The sequence below is a fragment of the Mastigoproctus giganteus genome, chromosome 4 (assembly GCF_048544385.1).
Source record: "Mastigoproctus giganteus isolate SK-2022 chromosome 4, ASM4854438v1, whole genome shotgun sequence".
NCBI lineage: Eukaryota > Metazoa > Arthropoda > Arachnida > Uropygi > Thelyphonidae > Mastigoproctus > Mastigoproctus giganteus.
Genome location: NC_143578.1, coordinates 128,958,161 through 128,979,367, shown reverse-complemented (window position 1 = coordinate 128,979,367; position 21,207 = coordinate 128,958,161). Strand labels below are relative to the sequence as shown.

At 37.5% G+C, this 21,207-nt stretch overlaps 1 protein-coding gene across 3 annotated transcripts in view; it reads left to right on the top strand.

The window, feature by feature from the left end:
- The window catches only part of LOC150087056 (uncharacterized), a 599,010-nt gene that overhangs the window by 420,093 nt on the left and 157,710 nt on the right, over window positions 1-21,207 (top strand). For all 3 annotated transcript variants that reach the window (XM_090372920.1, XM_090372918.1, XM_090372919.1), the window contains one exon: window positions 12,522-12,623. In XM_090372920.1, the coding sequence (XP_090229046.1) occupies window positions 12,522-12,623 (102 nt within the window). The remainder of the gene's footprint in view (window positions 1-12,521; window positions 12,624-21,207) is intronic.

The following is a 21,207-nucleotide window of genomic DNA, read 5'->3' as shown; positions in this document are numbered from 1 at the left end:
CATCGCAGAATATATGTACCCGTCAGTTACACAGGATACTGAAACTCTACCGGATCGCCATTCAGATGTCAATCAGATTTCTACAATAGTCACTACCCGACACATGATACAAAGTAAGACTATACCCCGTAGAAGACCTACTAGGACACGGATAAAACCAATATCCATAAGGAAGATTTTTTATCAGAATGTTAGGAGCATACGAAACAGGTTGGACACATTGGAACAAATGCTCTTGTCACGGTCTGCTGATGTTATCTGTCTTGCGGAGAGTCTCTAGTCGCTGCTGACGCTGCTGGATACAATGCCTACTTCAAATCCAGATCTGTAGCGAGGTGGTGGAGGAGTAGCCCTGTTTGTACATGCCATAGCACTTCAAATAATCTCGGTTGCCTACTCAGATTCAGAGTTTTATGAGGCATTACTTGTCACTCTAAAAGTCCACTCAGCACTCTTAGATATAGCAGTCGTTTACATTTCACCTGTCTCTAGTCTAGAAATGATAAATAATGTAGTAGACTGGCTTCTCAACAAATTACATGTGTCAGCCACCCATATAGTATGTGGAGATTTCAACCTTCCACCACAGCTCAATAACCTACTGGACATCATGTTAAATAAACTACAGCCATGTTCCATCTATCTTATCAATGACCAACCTACAAGAGGTGAAAATAGACTTGACCTAATTCTTTCTTCTGGTAAATGTATAATTGATGTACCCCCCCCCCCCCGAAATGTTCTTTCCATCCAATCATAGCCCAATTGCAATGCCCATAATGCTACCATATGTGGACTTCAATGTCAAGAAAAAAATTAAGAACCAGCTTGTCACTTCGCCAGACTTTCTGGACCCAAATAAATGCTTATTTGCTGCCAGTATCCCATGGGAATGTCTACTCAAATGTGATGCCTTATTTGCAACAACTCTCTTAACCAGTTGGATCAACTCTATTACAGAATTTGCGGCTTCCAAAGTAGTAAGGATGTCATCAAAATCTAAAACCTGGTGGAACTCCAGCCTAACTGCATTGTTTAAACTAAAGCAAACTCTGCACAGAAAATGGAAACTGTCTAATGACACACAAGATAGAATTAACTACTCGAGGGCCAGAGCAATATTTAACAGGGAAAAATCTAGAGCAATCAACCGCTACATGAAAGACACACTTGACAGGGGAAAGCTACCTCGTTGCACACATAAAAGTGACACAAATCAGGGGCTTGACAAAGAAGCGTGGATGGACCACATCAGCAGATTCTCCAGCATATATCATGAGTCTCAAGTCAGGGAGTTTGAGTGGCATCAATTAGTTGATAGTGAGATGGAGTCTGTTCTTATCACTAAAGAAGCACTAATACAGAGTATTAACTCCCTCAGGCCAACTAACACAGCTGGAGTTGATGGAGTTGACCATGTTCCCCACTTCATGGTCAAGTGTCTCAGCCCTTACCTAATTGAACCACTCCAAGCAATTTATATCTCTATCCTTGCTTGCCGAGTTTTCCCCGAGAACTGGAATAAGTTCGCTGTACCAATGCCAAAAATTACAAAGCCTAACCTTGTGGAGCACTATAGGCCAATATCTACTGCATCTACCCTGTTAAAAGTACTGGAGAAAGCTCTGTTGCCAAAGTTGTCGAATCAGATACTGGCTGGACAGCCTCAACAAATTCATTATTCAATAACTGCAAGATCAACAATAACTAACCTCCTCACAGTTCAAGCCATGCTACTAAATGCTTTCCAAGCCAGAAAGGAAATTGCAGTAATTTATGCCGATATAAAAGCAGTCTTCGATAGTCTGGATGTACATGCCTTACTTCATCTGCCCCAACATGCCTTCCAAATAAAAGGAAATCTACTGAAGTTCCTACAGGCCCTACTTACTTGTCGGTCCATTTATTACCGCACAGATAGTCAGATCCTCCAACGCCAACTCCACAGGAGAGTCACAGGGTGGAGTTTTATCTGGACTCCTCTTTACCGCCATGATGATCCCGTTCTGCAACGGAAGGGATGATGTATACACTTATGCAGACGATATTAAGATCCTAACACCCATCCAACCATCCATGGACAATAGGGCATTGTGTGAGCAGATTAATTATAAGCTTCTGAACTTATTCGTGTACTTAGACAAATTTGGCTTGGCCCTAAATCCGCAGAAGACTGTAATCATGGTGTACTCGCTCAAAAAATCGCCTACGCTCGTACACCCAAAACTTAATGGCAAACCTATCTAAGTTGTTGAGACACATAGAGATCTTGGAGTAACATTTTATATGAAACTTACGTTCAAGTCTCATGTTGACCTGATTGTAAAGAAAATGAACTACTTACGTTGGGCAACAAAACAGCACCTCTTGCACGTGAAACAGACTGCAATAACCACACGATATTTAAGAACCACAGTGTATTCGGCCATTTTGTATGGCGCCGAATTGTGGGCGTCAGCCACTCCCTACCCACATTAGGAGAATATATGCGAGTGAATTCTGGCTGCTGAAGTGGACAAACCATAAGCACCATCTCCCTCAACAGTTAAGGACCACGCAGCTCTCTGAACAGCTTAAACTGCAGCGTTTACCAGACATCATTGCCTGGAAACGATTAATAACTACAATCAAAATGATGACTGGCATGATATCATCACCATGCTTCTGGCAGCTTTGTGAGTGGCACATCCCACCATCTGCATTAAGAGGCACAAAATCCTTGAGAATGAAGACCAACAGACTGAAGATGGCTGACAGGTTTATACCCGCCAGAGCATTAGAATCAATTCAGTGCCTAACACATATCGGAATTGACCTACTAAGGCTCATAGAAGATCCGAAATATAGGAAACAAACCGCAATGTGGCTCGCTGAGGCTACTGTTGCCCCTAGTAGTTGTGTGAATTTCTGTCAAGAACTGTGTGTACGTAATTGAATAATGTATATCTCGCACAAGTTGATCAGTGGATATGATGTTCAGATGAACTTTTGTATTACAATTGCCAGGACTCTAGACAGAAATGTAGTGAAGAATAATGTAGTTTAAATGTCATCTTTTCGTGTATATTTAACCTTTCTTTCTTATATATTTTAGACATTCTTTTATTCGCATTTTATGGTAATCCCCTGGCATTTTCTGCCCTGAAGGGAATTTGTCACTTACCAATGTACACCTATATTTTAAATTTGGTAGGACAAATAAAGATTTATTTATACCTACTAAGAAATATTATTCAAGGTTTAGGCCTAAATGGTTATCAAATGAACTAATGAGACTCGTGGCAGAGAAGAAAAATGCTTGTGGGATGCATATAAATTATCAGGCGACACAGAAGCTTATGGCAGATAAGCTAGTCTGTACTCAAGTCACATAGGAGGTTAGACAGACGAAGGCAGATTATGAGAAATCTTTGGCACAGGATGCGAAGAAAAACAGCAAGGATTTCTTTACTTATATAAACTCTAAAAGGAAGGGGATGAATCAGATTGGTCCACTTGATATCAATGATTTGACTGTTGATGATACTGCTTAGATAGCAAATTGAATGAGTATTCAGTTTGCTATCCAGTTATATTAAAGGAGGCGGGAAAGGAACTAAGCAAACCCTTAGTCATAATTATGAGATCATCCTTGGACTCAGGGGAGGTCCCCTGAGTCCAAGGATGGGCAGTACAAGGCAGGGAAAGAAGGTAATTGCCTCTCTGTATAAGGCAATTTTCAGGTCAAATGTATCCCCTAATTCACAAAGAGAGATCGAAGGATGACACGAGTAATTACAGACCAGTCAGTTTAACTTCTGTTCCGCGTAAAATAATGGAGTCACTGGTTAAAGATGCATTGCAGGATCATCTAGACAAGACTGCAGTAATAATTCAGACACAGCATGGGTATGTTAAGAGAAAGTCTTGTCTGACAAATTTGATTGGATATTATGATGTGGTTACAAAGGAACTGGATGCAAAAAATAACTTTGATATTATATACTTGAATTTCAGTAATGCTTTTGACACTGTTGCATATGGAAGACTACTGTACAAATTGGAGCAGAATGGTATTAAGGGTAAGTTGCTAGAATGGGAAAAAGGATGGTTGAGTGGGAGAAAACAGAGAGTGGTAATCAATGGGCGCGAATTTTCGTGGACTAATGTTATTAATAGAGTCCCACAGGGTTTGGTGTTGGGTCCACTGTTGTTTTGTATATTTATCAATGATATTGATGAAGGTATATCAGGCTAAGTGTCGAAATTTATAGTTGATACAAAGGTAGGTAGGGTTGTTAATGACAGTAATGGCAGTGTGCTACTGCATCAGGATCTAGAAAATTTCGGCAGATGGGCTAAGAAGTGGCAACTGAAGTTTAACCTTGACAAATGCACAGTACTGCATATGGGTAGAAGTAACTCCAGAGGAACGTACCAACTGTGTGTGGTACTACAGGGTGGTAGAAAATGAAAAAGACCTAGGAGTAATTGTGCAGTGAGATATGAAGTTTTCTGAACAATTCAGACAAGCAGCAAGAGCAGGTCATGGGGTTTTGCAATTATATACAGGAATTTTGCTAGCCGGGAAAAGTAGGTGATTGTCCCTCTGTATAAGGCAATGGTCAGTCCATGCCTTGAGTACACTGCGTACAGGTCTGGAGGCCTCATTTTAAGAAGGAATGAGATTTGCCTGAGCGTGTACAGAGAAGGGCAACAAGATTAGTGAGGGTAATGAAATGATCCGCTTACTAAGAGAGGCTTAAATTCTGCAAATTGCAGCGGCTGGAGACTAGACACCTGCGAGGTGATCTGATTGAGGTGTATAAGGCCTTGATTGGGTTGAGCATTCTGAATTCTGATGGGATTCTTCCACTTGTTCAGATTACAAACCTAAGGGGGCATAAATTCAAATAGAGGAAAGACAGCTGTACAATAGATGTGCAGAAATTTGCCTTTAGCCAGCGGGTGGTTAATTGCTGGAACAAACTTCCATTTTTCATTGTGGAAGTTGATAGGTTAAATAAATTTAAGAAGGAACTGGACAAAAATTTAGAGGGAATGGTTGTGTGAAATTTTTTTTTTTTTTTTTTTTGGCTGATGCTACATAAGCTCATATGCTTGCTTTCTTGCCACGATTACTATTACTATCTCTAATATTTCAACAATAGCCATGTTTGATATCTTGACCAGCACTTCAAATTCATCAAATTTATTTACTATAATCCCAGCATTGCTGTATATGCAAGTATTTGTGCACCTGTTCTTACCCTTACTTACCATAATACAGCCCATGATGACTTCCTGCAGTCTTTGAAATCCAGGCTGCTTCTCATTAGTAGAGGCAGTTAAAGAATTGCTTTCACCTCTGCCTGTGGCTATTATTAATCTATGAGTCTCACCCACCCCCCCCACCAGCTAGCAGATTTCCAACCCAGCTAACACTGCCCCAATAGCATCAGCAAATATTCTTGCACCCTTTCTATTTAAGTGTATCCCATCCCTGTAGAAGCACTCTCTCCTGTTAACAAGCACAGACCACACTGATAAAAATTCTATCCAAGAGCCTTGCACAATCTCTCCAGGGCCGAATTGAATGCCAAGTCTCTCACCTTATATTCCCTCCTATCGTGTCTGAGCAGAATTTCAGACACTTTCAAATTTAACCCTAACTCACGACTTTTTTCCAACATTGACCTTTACTTGTTAAGTAGTCTACAATAAGTGATGCTGAATTTGAATATGGGTAGTATAATGTATAGAGATTCAATAGATAAGACAGGAGAGGTGCAGGGGTTATGGTCTTAGTTAAGAAGCATTATACATCTAAGGCAGTGCATCCAGTTGACATGAGTGACGAGTGTAATAATGTTGAATCAGTTTGGTGTGATATAAGCACTGAGAATACAAAATTTGAGATTAGGAGTGTGTTATAGGTTTAATGACTGTGTTGAGTATACCTACCAGCTATACAGAGAAATAGTGTGCCAGCAAATCAGATTGTCTCTTAATGAGCGATTATAATTTTCCAGTTGTTGACTGGAATTTGTGTTGATCACTCACACACTAACAATACTTTTGTGGATTTCTTGGATAACTGTTTTTCTACAGCAGCAGCATTTTAGAGAGGCATCAAGAGGAAGCAATACTCTTTGTCTTTTTATCAGCAGTGATTTTTTATACATTAAGAATCTGCACGTTTGTTTGTTTGTTTGTTATTCGGTTTTTAGAAGCATTAGCAACTAAGGCCATATTGCTCCGGGAATATGCAGTGGTCATTCTCTGACCTTTCCACAGCCTCCGTATTTGGTGGTGACGGGCTCGAACCCCGGTCTAATCAAGAAGCGTGTGCTACACACTGCTGCTCCTTCCCACCTGGCTACGGAGACGCCGAATCTGCAAGTAAATGACCCACTGGGTGGTAGCAATCACAGTGTACTAATGTGGAATTTAATTAAAGACATAACTACTATCAAGGATAAAGAAAAATGCGTTTGCTTTCATAACGATGACTACAGTGGTCTCAGAAAGTTTTTGAATTGTGTGTAGTGGGACGAACTGATGATGTTACCAACAGCAAATTCGAAATGAGAAGCATTCAAGGAATTAATCTTGGAACTTACTAGGCTTTTCACACAAAGAAAGAAATACTGTTCAAGGCTTAGGCCTAAATGAACGTCAGATAAACTATTGAGACAAGTGGCAAAGAAGAAAAGTGCATGGGATGTATGTAAATTAGCAGGTAATACAGAAGCCTATGGTATATAGAAATCAGCGTGTAATCAAGTGACGAAGGAGGTTAGACAAGCTAAGGCAGATCATGAGAAGTCTCTGCCAAAGAATACAAATAAAAACAGCAAAGATGTCCAAGTTTATATTAACAGTAGAAGGAAGATGTTGAAGGACATTGGGCCACGTCTGAGTTAACTGTAGATGACCCTCCTTAGGTTGCAGAATTGAATAGGTATTTTGCATTTACATTTATACACGGGGTATTCATTCCAGAAGAGGATATCTGAAGTTCATCAAACTCTACTGAGGAGCTAAATGACTTTGTGATTACTGAAAGGAAAGTAGAGAAGAAATTGTTGAGGTCGAACATAAAAAACGCACCTGAGGTTCGATGTAATCTATCCAATTATAATAATGCAGGCAACAAAAGGTGTAAGGAAATCCTTAGTCATAATCATGAGAGCATCGTTGGATTCAGGGAGGTCCTTATGGACTAGAGATGTGTGAATGTATCTCCAGTTCATAAAGGGGAAGCAAAAGGAGATGTGAGTAATTAACAACCTATTAGATTAAGATCTGTTCCAGGAAAAATAATGGAATGACTGGTTAAGGAAGTAATGCAGGACCATCTGGAGAAGCATACAATTATACTGCAATCACATGTATTTATTAAGAGGGGTGGTCTTGTCTAACCAATCTGATAGGTTAAACAAGATTTGACCAAGAATGGGTGCAAAAAATAATTTTGACATCATATACTTGGATTTTTGGAAGGCTTTTAATACTGTCGCAAATAAAAGACTGCTGTCTTTTATTTGCGACATAAATGGGTAACATAAGCCAGAATTCGATACTAATGGAATTCATCCTGGTGATTGTTGATCAAGCGGAAGGTTTCTAGATAGTTTAAGAGTTGGCGGTTATTCGGTTCCTCCATTACTTAGAAAGAGTAAAAGTAATTGCAATGGGACAATAATTGGATGGGAGGGATTTGTCACCCTTTTTAGGAACTGGCTGGATATGAGCAAATTTCCGAGCAGAAGGAAAAACACCTTTAGAATAAGAATGTGAAAAAAGGTGGCAAAGAACAGGGGTAAGTTCAGAGCACAGGTTTTGAGAACAAGCAGAGAAATACCATCTGGACCTGGAACTTTCTTAGCATCAAGATTCGTCAAAATCCTTCTTGACATCCTTTTGATGGAAGACCACCGACGGAATTGAATGGAGCTTGTTCGGAATGGTGGGAGATGTTTTACCAAGATCACTAATACATGAGTTGGAAGAAAAATGGGATACTAGCAGGTCAGCTTTATCCTTGGCTGAAGTGACAATAGAACCATCTGGTTTCGACACAGAGGTGGCAGCAGAGATGGGCAAAAGTTACAGCCAATAGCTTGGGCAAGAGACCAGAATGCTCAGCTACCATTTGGGAAAGAAGCAAGTTTTATACTCTTAGCCTGTTCAAAATCTAATTAGGACTTATTAATAACTGCTTTACAGTTGTCGTGAGCTTTGGTGTAGGCAGAAAATGAAACTGAAGAATTGGATACAAGCCATTTACAATATGCAACATTCTTCTCTTGAACAGCCTTAGCACATTATTGGAAAACTAAGGTTTAGATAACTAAGGGCCTAGTGTGTGGAATTAAGGTTTAGAGCAACGATTTCCAAACTGAGAGGCATGCCTCCCTGGGGAGGCACGAACTAGTGCAAAAGGAGGCACGAAAAGTTTAACAGAAATGTAATTTTCATAACATAACATATATAAATAAAAATATATATACAGGAGTTTAATAAACAAAAGCAAACCTTCAAAAAAATAGTTTCTGTTCCATCAAATGCATTGCTAGCATCGTACCAAGTTTCTTACAGAATCGCGAAATCTAAAAAACCACACACAATAGGAGAAACTAGTTTTGCCGAAGAACTAGAAATTGCATAATTATGGATGTTTTACTTCAAGGGAGGCGTGGGCTCAGAAAGTTTGGGAAATGCTGGTTTAGAGTGTGGAATACAGGATTCCATTCCTACAAGAATAATTTCAATGACATGTGCTGAGCAAATGTTGACATCAGAAGTTTTGAAACAGTAATGCAACCAAGGAAAAGAAGAAAAGAAATCACCCAGGTGATCCCATTTTGCATTCTTTTAATGCCAAACAACACAATATTGGAAATAGCCTTGAGATAAAGGCTCCACTTGAGAAGAGACAATCACCAAGTTGTGATCTGAGGTGCCTAAAGGACTGCTAACTTCAAACGAGTACTAAGAAGGGTTGTTTGTAAGAAAAAGATCAAGCCTGTTGGCTGTACGGTTAGGATTGTTCTGTATTCTAGTAGGTAAATGAACAATCTGTGTGAGGTTATTAGTAATGGCAAAAGCCTCAGCATCTCAACCAGCTGGGTCAGTGTGACTAGAAAACTGAAGCCAGCTGGAGTTTGGCTCATGGCTATTCAATAAATCAAATAATTCAGCCCATTTATTTAATTTTATCCAGGTATTGTTCAAATAGCATAGTTGCCAACTCTCTGGATTTAGGTAAAAAAAAAAAAAAAAATTAAATAAAATAAAAAGATTCTTTTTTACTCAATGTAATCCTTCTCTGACCATTCTTACATAGTTGGTGACAGTTTCTCCATCTCTTTTTGCGAAAACTCAGTTTATCTCCATCTTCTTTTTAAAAAAAAAAAAAAAAAAAAAACTACTTAAATTTTTTTTGTATGTTTTGTGATATTTTCATTGACCATCAGGTGTGATGTGGTAGTCTACGTTGCAAAAATAGTAATGTGTGATAATATCCTTGTTTTGTGCAATAATTTCATAGTTCTTGTGTAGTGCAAAGCTAATTAACAATATCTTTCACTGTGATACAAAAGAAATATGACATAGTTTCATGCGAGGTTTTCAATGAATTGTAAAATCTGAAAAATGTAACATGTTTGCCTTGTTTTACGATATATGCAAATGTGTGATTTTTCAATTTCAAGTGGTGGGAAATGTGATATGATCAGATATTTGCAAAAAAATAAGTATAACAACAATGTGCAGTGTATAGAAAAAAATTAAAATAGATGTTGCATTTTGTGGTGACGGTGGTGATGTCATACATGCTGAATGTTTATTTGCATTTTTTGTCATAGAACATAATCTTCCTCTCGGTTGTGCTAATTGTGCGAGCACATTTTTAAAAAATGTCTTTCCTGATAGAGAAATAGTAAAAAAAAGTATGGTTGTGGAAAGAAGAGGTGACAGGCTCAGTTAGTGAAGCTGCATGAATGGAGGAAAAAGAGGTAGTCATGGCTCTGAAAAATGGACCATTTACAGTTGCTACAGATAGCAGTAATCAGAGTTATTCCAAGCCGTATCCCATTGTGGAGACTGTTTGTAATTAAGGGAGAAAAGCATCAACTCAAAAGCTTCTTGCTTTCAGCACCAGCATGTAGGATTACTTCAAAAAAATTGTATGGCACGTTAATAATGTGCCAGTTATGGTAGGTGTAAATACTGGAGTAGAACCAATTAAATTTAAGAGAATTGACTGTTTGGTGGTAATAGACAGTAATCTTATTAATTTGTGTGCTGAAAAGGGATTGCATGCCCTCCTGTGAAAGTGGATGAATATTTGGTGGAAATTTATTACTATCTAGGAAGAAGTGCAGAAAGGAAAGATAGTTTTAAACAATTTTAACTGATTTGTGCTACTGAAAGTCGCCGACCGGGCTAGCCGAGTGGGTAAAAGTACCTGCCCGGCAACCCAAAGGTCGCGGGTTCGATTCCCGCCTCGGGCTTGGATCAAAGTACTGCAAAAACCTTGGGAGGTGCAATATGGCCACAGAAGCCGATGCGCCAACAACTACCAAATCAAAAAAAAAAAAAAAAAAAAAGCTACTGAAAGTAAAAAAAAAGATTTTGAAATGTTGGCCATCAGTGGTTAAATTATACATTTACATTACACTAGACTAGTAGAACTGTAACAACTTTTGACAAGTCTGTTTAAAGAAGTGGTGAGAAAAGAAATATGAGCACTTTTCAGTGTTACCAGATTAAAAAGTACAAGTCATCACTAGTGGGTGGTACTGAATCATATTCAAATCCAGTTCATGATCCAAACGTTCTTAAAGAAGATAAACTTATGAACTCAACAAAAAGAACTGGTAAAAGAATCTTAAACAGGTCAAGGAAGCTGATAACCTAGGCATGTCATCCTCACTCATGCTGAAAGTCTTTTCATGTAATCAGCTTTCTTGTTTCTTTTAAATTTTATGCCAACATTTAAAAATCCAGACATAGCTGTTCAATTCAGTGTACCTCACATCCATGTACTGAGGCCATTACTCTAGATATATTGAAGACATATCGAAGTGCAAATTTATTTTACAAATAGTTTATATATCTTACCTTTTGGAAGTTGATTATTATAACAGATTAAACTAGTCTGCTATGGTAATTAATAGCACTTAGTCATGGACATTTTTAACTGCTAAAGGTGTAACGGAAAGTCAAAAACAGGAGATTTTTTTTAAAAACCAGCTTGCTATGATAATCAATAGGAGTTAGGCATTTTTGATTGTTAAGGTGTAGTGGAGCATCTAAAACAAGATGAAAAGATTTTTTTATTTTGCTCAGTGATTCTATGTGACTGTATGGTGCACAAGTTCCCATTGAAAAATGATGTTCTTATAAAAGTTGAGGTAGCACAAATTTCATGAATTGGCAGTGCATCATTTTCAAACTCAGTTTTTTGTGTTCAAGTTTCCATTAATTCTTGGTGTTTGAAGATAAAGAAATAGATGTAGATGAAGCAGTAGATGTTTTTTGCAGCATAAGTGTGAGAACTTACCAGATGTTATTATGAAAACATTTATGTACTGTGGTTCTTGTTTGAAAAGCGGAAAAGTGCACAAGGCAGCTTGAAATATAGTAGATTATCCCAATTTGTTCTCTTCATTTTAACAATTCCTCATAGTAGTGCTGAGTGCGAGAATATTCATCCCGGTTAGAAAAGATTAATTCGTGAAGTGCTGTGGCCATTAATAATCACTTTTGTCTCTTGCCACTCACCATCCCTTTATCCATGGCGGTAATTTCTGCCAGTGCCACAGCACTCCAATTTGTAGAGCAGTCTATCATGTGGAACAGCATCAAAAATTTTAATGAAATCTGAGTATATGATGTAAAAATTATTTTTTTTTTACAATCAGTTCTTTGCATCTTCTTCACAGTTGCTAATCAGATTAGTTGGACAGGAGGTTCCCTTATCTTATCCATGCTGTGATTGCCTTATAACTGCATTTCTGTTAAAGTGATATTCTGCCTTTTCTAAATTCAAGGTGAGATTCTGCATTCATCCTTTAACCACTGATTTGAATTTAATGACTCTGCATGTGTTTCAGCAAATTGGGCAGAAATGTGTTTAGCATTGGATGGAAGAAGTTCATCACAGTTCCTTGGTAGCTCACAGAATATTTGGGGTTGAACTTCTAAAGTGTTTCCTCATTATAAACAAGGTTACGGAGTAAATATAATTATATAGTTATAAACTATTTAATTGTAAATCTAAATTAAGTGAAAATTAATGTGCAGGCTATGGACTTCAGACACAAGATTTCACTAAACAAAAATCTGTTCAGTCATGTTCTAGATTTAAGCAAATATTAGGACATTTAACTGGTGTGAATGAAGAAGTATCATGAATAAACTACAGCTACTAAATTCATAGTTTGTGGTGATATACTTGGGATTTAAAACAGTTCAACATGCACAATCTTGAAGGATAGCAAAAAACCTGAATAGTTTTTTTCACTTTCTAGGTAGGAAATCAGATTCTAGCTCTAACACCCCAGAATAGGCAAACCCTACCATCTGTGCACCAATTAAGAAACCTGACTCCTGATCAGCATATACAGCTTAAGGTTAGTACAGTGATTTTTATTTGTTTTTACAGACTCATTTATGAAGGTTAATTTTAAATGTGTTTTTAAACAGACAAAAGTTCTAGGCTATTCTTTTAAGAAACCATACAAAAAGAAATCAATACAAATGGTATTTAGGCTTTCTATTAGTTTTTATGTCTTTATTTTTAAGTGATATGAAATAGTTTACAGGTCCTTTTTTTTTGTTCATATTGAAATAATTACGTCTCACCTTATTATAAACAGAAATTTTAAAAACATATTGTTTAACTTGCATTACCCTCCAAAAGTATTCAGGCACCTTCTAGTGTGGTGAAGGGTGTGAATGAGATGTAAGCAAATCAGGAACAGGCTTGGAATGTATACAGGTAATAAATAGGAAAGGAATCACAAACAATCAGAATGAGTTGTGATAGTGTGTTTATGGAAGTTCAACGAGTTAATTATCAGATGCTATACAGTGAGTGGTGCTTATTGTGATCATATTAGGTTTCTGAAAATTGATAATGTTCAGCTGCTGAAAACAAAGCACTAAAAAGGGTTTAGGACTGAAAGCCTCAGACTATGGGAAATTTACTAGACAAACAAGTTAGTGCAAAGCATCATTTTAGTTCGTAGTAAATCACTGAAGTAAGTGAAATGGCATTGTTTTTGTTACATCTCATATTGTGAATGCCTTCACAACAAGTTGTCTGTTATTGCACTACCTTGAATGAGCAATGCTTCTCCAGTAGAAAAGACTAAGGTTACTTATTCTCTGCAGATATTAGTATTAGTAATGGCCGCATGGTGCAAGAAAGCCTATGGCTTAATCTGCACCAGCCAAAAAAAAAAAAAAAAAAAAACAAATAAAACAATGATAAAACATAATAAATAAATAAATAATAATAATTAATAAAATAAAAGGAAATTAAATCTATCATCCTATGTGCTTTCCTGACCCGAAGGTACTATCCAGATGACCTTTGAATTTCCCCAAACTGTCAGCCTCTATCACCCATGTAGACTTATTCCAGTAATTTATAACTCGCTGGCTAAAATAAAACTTCCTGCAGTCCAATCTAAGTTCTAGCATCATTTATAATCTTGAAAATTTCATCCTCATTCATTTTACTGATGCCTCTCAGAGCTTTAAACACCTCAATCAAATCTCCTCTAAGGTGTCTAGTTTCCAAACTCTGCAACCCACATATTCGAAGTCTTTCTTCATAAGGACGCCCTTTTGCCGATCTCACCAGGCGAGTTACCCGTCTTTGCATCCTTTCAAGAAGCTCGATGTCTTTCTTTAGGTGCGGTCTCCATACTTGAACACAGTATTCCAAGTGTGGTCTAACAAAAGCCTTATATAATGGGATTATCACGTCCCTATCTCTACTTGCAAAAGTTTGATAGATCATCAGCAGGACACCGTGGACCTTCCTTGCAACCTGTTTACAATGCTCAGAGAATTTCATGTCTGAGTGTATCGTAACACCAAAATCCCTTTCCTCCAGTAATGGGTTTAGTTGAACTCCACCAAGTGAATAAGTTATTTTGGGATTACTGTTTCCCAGGTGTAATACCTTACACTTTGTTGGATTAAAGCATAGCTGCCATTTTTCTGACCATTCCTGAAGTCTATCTAGGTCTCTCTGAAGAAGCTCAGCTTGACAGTGATCATTAACTACTCTACCAATTTTAACATCATCTGCAAATTTAGACATCATGCCCGTTATCCCTTCATTGATGTCGTTTATGAAAATTAAAAACAACGTTGGTCCTAATACTGATCCTTGGGAAACCCCACTTCTTACATCAACCCAATCTGAGGAACAGCCATTTATCACAACCCTCTGCCTCCTGCCCTGAAGCCATCCTGCTATCCATCTAAGGATTTTCCCAGTGATTCCAACCTGTTCCAGCTTATAAAGCAACTGCTCATGTGGGACTGAGTCAAAAGCTTTGCTGAAATCTACATAAACAATGTCGAAATTATTCCCTAAATCCAGCTCGTGAGTGACCCTTTCAAAATAGTGAACCAGATTTGTTAAACATGATTTTCCCTTTACAAAACCATGCTGAGTATCCCTGAGAATTTCAGTTCGATCCAAATGATCCTGAATTCCACCCTTGATCATTGCCTCCATGATTTTCCCTACCACTGAAGTCAGACTGACAGGTCGATAATTTCCCACTTCACTCTTAGAGCCACCCTTATGTATGGGAGATACATTGGCACTTTTCCAGTCCAAGGGAATCTCCCCAGAGTCTAGTGATCCTCGCATAATTAGGCTCAATGGTTCAATGCACTCACTTGCCGCCTCCCTTATGATTATAGGGTATATTCCATCAACTCCAGGAGCCTTACTGGTCTGTAGGCTCAAGTTTTTTTATTAAATAATCTTGGGAAATTTCAATATCATTAATTACATATTTTCCAACTTCGCTCCCACAATTTCCCATTGCCACAAAAGGTTTTTCATTTGTAAATATCGATGCAAATGACTGTTGAGTTCATCTGCAACGGCAGCTGGTGTATTTAATGCTATCCCCTTTCCCATACATAAAGGTCCGATCTGGTTTGTCCTGCTCTTCTTGGCATTGATATATGTGAATAATTCCTTATCCCCCCCCCCCTCTTTGCTCTGTTTGCTAGTGCTTTCTCATAAACTGCCTTTGCCTGCCGAACCTTTTCTGTGGCTCTATTACAGATCATCTTGTAGCTGTTATAGGCTTCAGTACTTTTTATTGCTCTGTAACCTTTCCATGCCACCTTTTTCTGCTCAAGTGATGTGGCAACTTCACTATTCATCCAACTTGGAACCCTCCTCGCGGAGTATTTTTTTTAATGGTAAATACGCATTCAATATGCATATCACCACCCAGATGGCACCATTTTGAAACTTGTTGGTCTCTCACTTCTACCGGGGTGTGAAAAGTTGGTTTCTCACCTCTGCCAAGGTGTGAAACACCTGCCTACCCCAGTGATACAATGAGTGACAATCCAGTTATGTAGTTTAACTCCACAATACGGGCGATGCCAGACGGTGTGCAATAGTAATTGCCATTTCACTTATTTCCGTGGCGCCTCCGTAGCCAGGTGGGAAGCAGCAGCAGTGCGTAGCGCACGCTTCTTGATTAGACCGAGGTTTGAGCCCGTGACCACCAAATACGGAGGATGCAGAATGATCAGGAAATGACCACCGCATATCTCCGGAGCAATATGGCCTTAGTTGCTAATGCTCCTAAAAATCAAATAACAACAACTTATTTCGGTGATTTACTATAAACTAAAATGCTGATAACATTAAATAGGGGGATTTTTTTTTTTTTTTTTTTGATGAAATAAAAAGTTGTTTATCTTACCAAACTTTATTTATTATCCAGTACAGTATATATATATATATATACCATACTATACGTACTAGAGTACTATACAGGGTTATTCAAAATGATTCCGGGGTTTCTTCATATGTCTGCTCATGTGTGTACAGGAATTGTTTGAAACCCCGGACTTCATTTTGAATAACCCTGTGTATATATATATATTGTACTCTACATCAGTGAGGTTGCCAAAATCTTAACAACCAGTTCCCCATAAAAAATTCTGATTTAAGGGCAATACAGTATGTATTTTTTGTACCTTTCTCCCATAAGAAGTGGCAATGCATTGAGCCATTCAGAATCATATTTAGCAATATTAAAAAACATTTTTACATGTTTATTACAATAGAAAAAAGTAAATTAAATGAAACTGAAATATGTACATTTCAAAAAAAGAAGATAAGAAGTGATGTATGTGTAATAATGTTTAAGAAAAAAATGCCTATCATTCTTGTATTATGAAATATTACACATGAGCTATTTAGGTTAGTAAAAATAAAAAGTGTAATATAATCATGTTAACATATACAATGCAATAAACAATAATTTAGAGAATCCTGCCAACTCCTGTTAGTAAAATAAAAAAGTAGATGTTTGTCTTGCGTCAGGACGAACTTAAATGTATATTTGTTTCTTATTAATGTGCTTCTTATTTGTTACAGACTGTGACAAATAAGAAGCACAGAGTAAACATAACTCGTGACCTATCTGTTATAGAAGTGGCTCTTTAACTACTAGAAATATGCAATCTTTTGCATTTGATGTTTATTTTGTATACCATATTATTTTATACACCGTTTTATAAGATTAAAATTATTCGATTTTGAGATCGTTGTCACATTTGTTTGCATAAAAATTAACAACAAATTTACACAAACCAGTGTGAACCAGCTCCAGCTCATCACACTACTACAATATCAACTGATTTCAGTGTTGAAAAAAAAAAAACAAAAAAAAAAACAATGAATACAAAAACACATTTTAAACATACCGACTTATTTAAAATTTTTCTCCAATGTTTGTTGTTTTAACTCCTTAACAGTTAAATTTTCAGTATGTTCTTGTAACCTTTAGAATAATTTGTAATCTTCACTTTTCCCTCCCTTAACGTCTAATACACTCCATAACACTTCAAAAGATTTCATAATTTCTCTGGTCATTGGCAATGACCAGAGAAATTGTACCTCACTATCTTCGTTACCTACTATCTGTAGCTCACTATCTTCGTTACCTACTATCTGTACCTCACTATCTTCATTAATAGAATTTTCATTTTCTCCAGTGTCAGGTTTATCTGATATAATTGTTTTCGGAAGATTTTCATCATTTTTGGTCCTGGGTGCAGTGTTCCATGACCAAGAGATTTCTCAAAGTGTTATCTCCAAAGAGCCTTCAAGTGATAGATTATATTTTTTTTCAACAACCATTTTCTTTATTTATTAATTTGTCTAGCTCTTTCACACTACAAGAAGTAGGCAAAGGCCCAGAAAGGAAAATTACCTTTCTGTTTCTATTTCTAATAGTACTAACTAACTAACTTAGCTGCTTGATCACCTTGTAGCACTGCTCCTGCCTCCCTGTGGCGGGGCCGGAAACCTGGGTGGTGAAGAAAATCCCCAGGGCCAAAAGGAGCAAAACATGGACTGTGGCAATTTTTCACCAATTAGGACTGCAAATCCTGTGGATTTGTACATACCCAATAATGACTCATCAAATGCAAAGAGACTGAGGATGGATGCTCACCGAGTTTTCTCATTCTTCATTTGCTGACTTACAAGTCCTTAGATAATCTATCACCATTTCTCATTCAAAAATGTCTTGAGAGTGTAGCTGGCCCCTGAAAATGGTACAACGGCTAAAATCTGGCGACCTGCTTGTTGACACCACCAACTCCAAACACTCTTGAGTCTCTACTCAGACTCAACTCATTTGGTGGAGTTACAGTTAAGGTGCCCCCACACGCCACACTTAATACATCCAAAATTTCTGAACGGAACGTAATGAATATCTCAGAAGAAGAAATTGTTCAGGAACTGAAGGAACAGAAAGGCAAAATGAATTATGATGAAAAAAGATGACGAACTCTTTTTCAACTCGCAGCATAATACTGGCATTCAGCTCACCCAACTTACCTTCACCAGTGAAAGCAGGGTATTTGCATTGTCGCATTCATCCATATATTCCAGACACTCACAAATAGTCTGTTGAGGTGACCCCATATGTCCTAACTGTGGATTAAAAGAGCATTCCCAGGCTGATTGTAATGCACAGTCTCCGCTTTGCCCTAATTGTAAAGGCAACCATTCAGCTCTTCCTAAAAACTGTGAACAATGGAAATACAAGAAAAAATACAGAAATATAAAATAGAATAGAAAAGTCTCATTCCCAGAAGCAAGAAAGCAATTACAACTACAGATACCTAGAAGCATGTATGCCGAAGCCACTAAAAAGGTTAATTCAGTGTCAGTCCAGACTGATATGTCAATTCCTCCAAACATCTCTATTTCGGAATGGGCTCGATCCCTGCTCAGCTCTGTACCTCAATCTTTAAAGCAACAGATTTCAAGCAACACACCAGTCACGATACCACCACATTTGACTCCTCCCTTATGGATACTAATGAAATTTCCAGTCAAGGTGATACCGAAACCATTCTGGAGATCCATCCAGAGGATGAAATAGACACAAGACCTGTTTTCCCAAAAAGAGATAAGATTAAAATTGACCATGTCAAGCAGACTTCCAAAAGCCAGGTAGATTCAGTTCCTTCATCTAAATCGAAACAGTGAACAATGTTGTCCAGTGAATTGTAAAGGCTTTAGGAGCAATATTGTTTTTTTTTTTTTTTTTTTTTTTGTTAGTTGTTCACGCATCGGCTTCTGTGGTTATAATGCACTTCCCAAAGTTTTTGCATTTTACTCTGAGGCAGGATTAGAACCTGCGACCTTTGGGCTGCCAGCAGGCACTTTACACACCTGGCTAGCCTGGTCAGCAGGAGCAGTATTGATGACATCTATGGTATAACTAAGCATCACAATCCAGTAGGCATCTACTTACAGGAGACATATTTTATTCCTCAGGTATCATCTTCTTCAAGAGGAGTGTTTCCATTTACAATGGGTTTCCTCAGCCTACAAGTTATTTCTTGTTAGGAATTTTTTCCTGCCATAAAGTGCGGTTCAAGGTGTCTTGGTCGGTTAAGCCTTGGGCTGTCATGCACTCCCGTACTCCATCCATTCATGTCCTCCTAGGTCTTCCTCTTCTCCTTCTTCCAGGAGGAATCCATTCCAGGATAGCCTTTGGATATCTGTTTTCTTGCATCCGTTTTACATCTCCATACCATGTTAAAGAACAGAACCCAATTGAGAAAATAGCCAGGGTTTACTTTGCTTAATTGGGACAACATGCTGTTTAATCAGGGCAGGAGACTGCAGCACTCAAGATCACAACCATAAAACAATAAAAACAATTAGCAGTCCCCTGTTTATTGGGCTTTTCTGTTAGTGCAGTCTATTATAAACGGATAGTAACCTCGACCTTATTGAATTTGCAATAATACCAATAGCTGGAATTCTGTGGGTTTTCATGTTATGGTGAAATGTGTTTCCCCTTCCATGAAATCTTCAATCATATAAAAAAACAAATTGTTACTCCGTTCTCACTTGCGAGTATCGTGTTTCTTGTGATTGTGTGTGTGTGTGTGTGTGTGTGTGTGTGTGTGTGTGCGTGTGCGTGTGCGTGCCTTGTTCTTTGTTATTGATTGCTTCTCTTTTTTACTGTTTTAAATTTTAACCCCCACCCACAAATGTTAGTGAACAGAAATATCAACTAATTAGTATGTACATATTATAGTATATATTAATTAAGCTATGCACGTAAGCTTAAATTTATTTTTATTTTGCTAAACTGTGGAAAATATTCTTCCGATTTTCAAATATCATTTAATTTTTTAATTGGTAAGGTAATAAAGTGTAAATTTGTGCTTGATATATCTTTACTTTTATAGCCTGTGGATAATATTCCTCCTATTTTTGCTAATTAGAATTGCTGTTTAATAGAATTAAAATTCAACTCACAAACTTGATCACAATGACTGGCGCTTACTACATATTATATAGTGAACAGTACTTTACTATGGTGAGTCCATCGTAATGTGATTTGATCGTACAGAAAATCAATCGTAAAGCTGAGTCCATTGTATTTTTAACTATTTACATGAAACTTCGCATAATTGGAGCAGCTGCTTAATCAGGCATGCACTAGTCCTGACGTGTCCCAAACAACTAGAATCGACTGTATTTCATTATTTGTAACACACACAAAAAAAAAAAAAAAAAATCAGAAATCTTTCATCGTTATCATATGTTCCGTTATAAGAATCAATTTTGAACACCTTTGTGATATTTTTCTAAAGCATGTTTCTGGAAGTCACTGCCACAAAACAATAAAAACAATTTTACTTTCCAGTTTATTGAGCTTATCTGTTAGTGCATCTTTTTTTTTTTTTACAGTGTCTGGAGACTAGGCACCAGCGAGGTGATCTGATAGAGGTGTATGAAGCCTTGAATGGTTTGAGCATGCTCAATGCTGATGGGATTCTTCCTCTAGCTCACAATAATCACCTGAGAGGGCATAAATTCAAATTGAGGAAAGACAGATGTAGAATAGACATGCGGAAATTTGCCTTTAGCCAGCGGGTGGTTGGTTGGTGGAACAGACTTCCATCCCTTGTAGTGGAAGTTGATAGCCTAAATAAGTTTAAGGCTCAGCTGGACAGGTATTTTGAACGAACAGAGGGGTGAAGTGGAAGTGGGTTTTTTTTTTTTTTTTGGCTGATGCTGCATAAGCTTGCTTTCTTGCATCAAATGCCTCTACTAATGCTAATGCTAATGCTAATTATAAATGGGTAGTAAAGGCGATCTTATTGCATTTGCAATAATTCCGATAACTGGAATTGTTGGGTTTTTACGTTATTATGGTGAAATGTGTTTCCCCTTCACTGAAATATTCAATCATCATAAAAAAAATAAACTTTCAGAATCTTCTCTTCATTCTTATTTACTTATTACAATGGTGAAGGGAAAGCGACCAATGGAAAGTGCAAGTGCTGGCAGTGCTAGGAAACCAAACAAAATTGATTTAGAAATGAAGATGAAAATCATTAAGAAGTATGAAGCAGGACAAATTTTGTCATTTATTGCATGGGAATTAAGTCTCACTG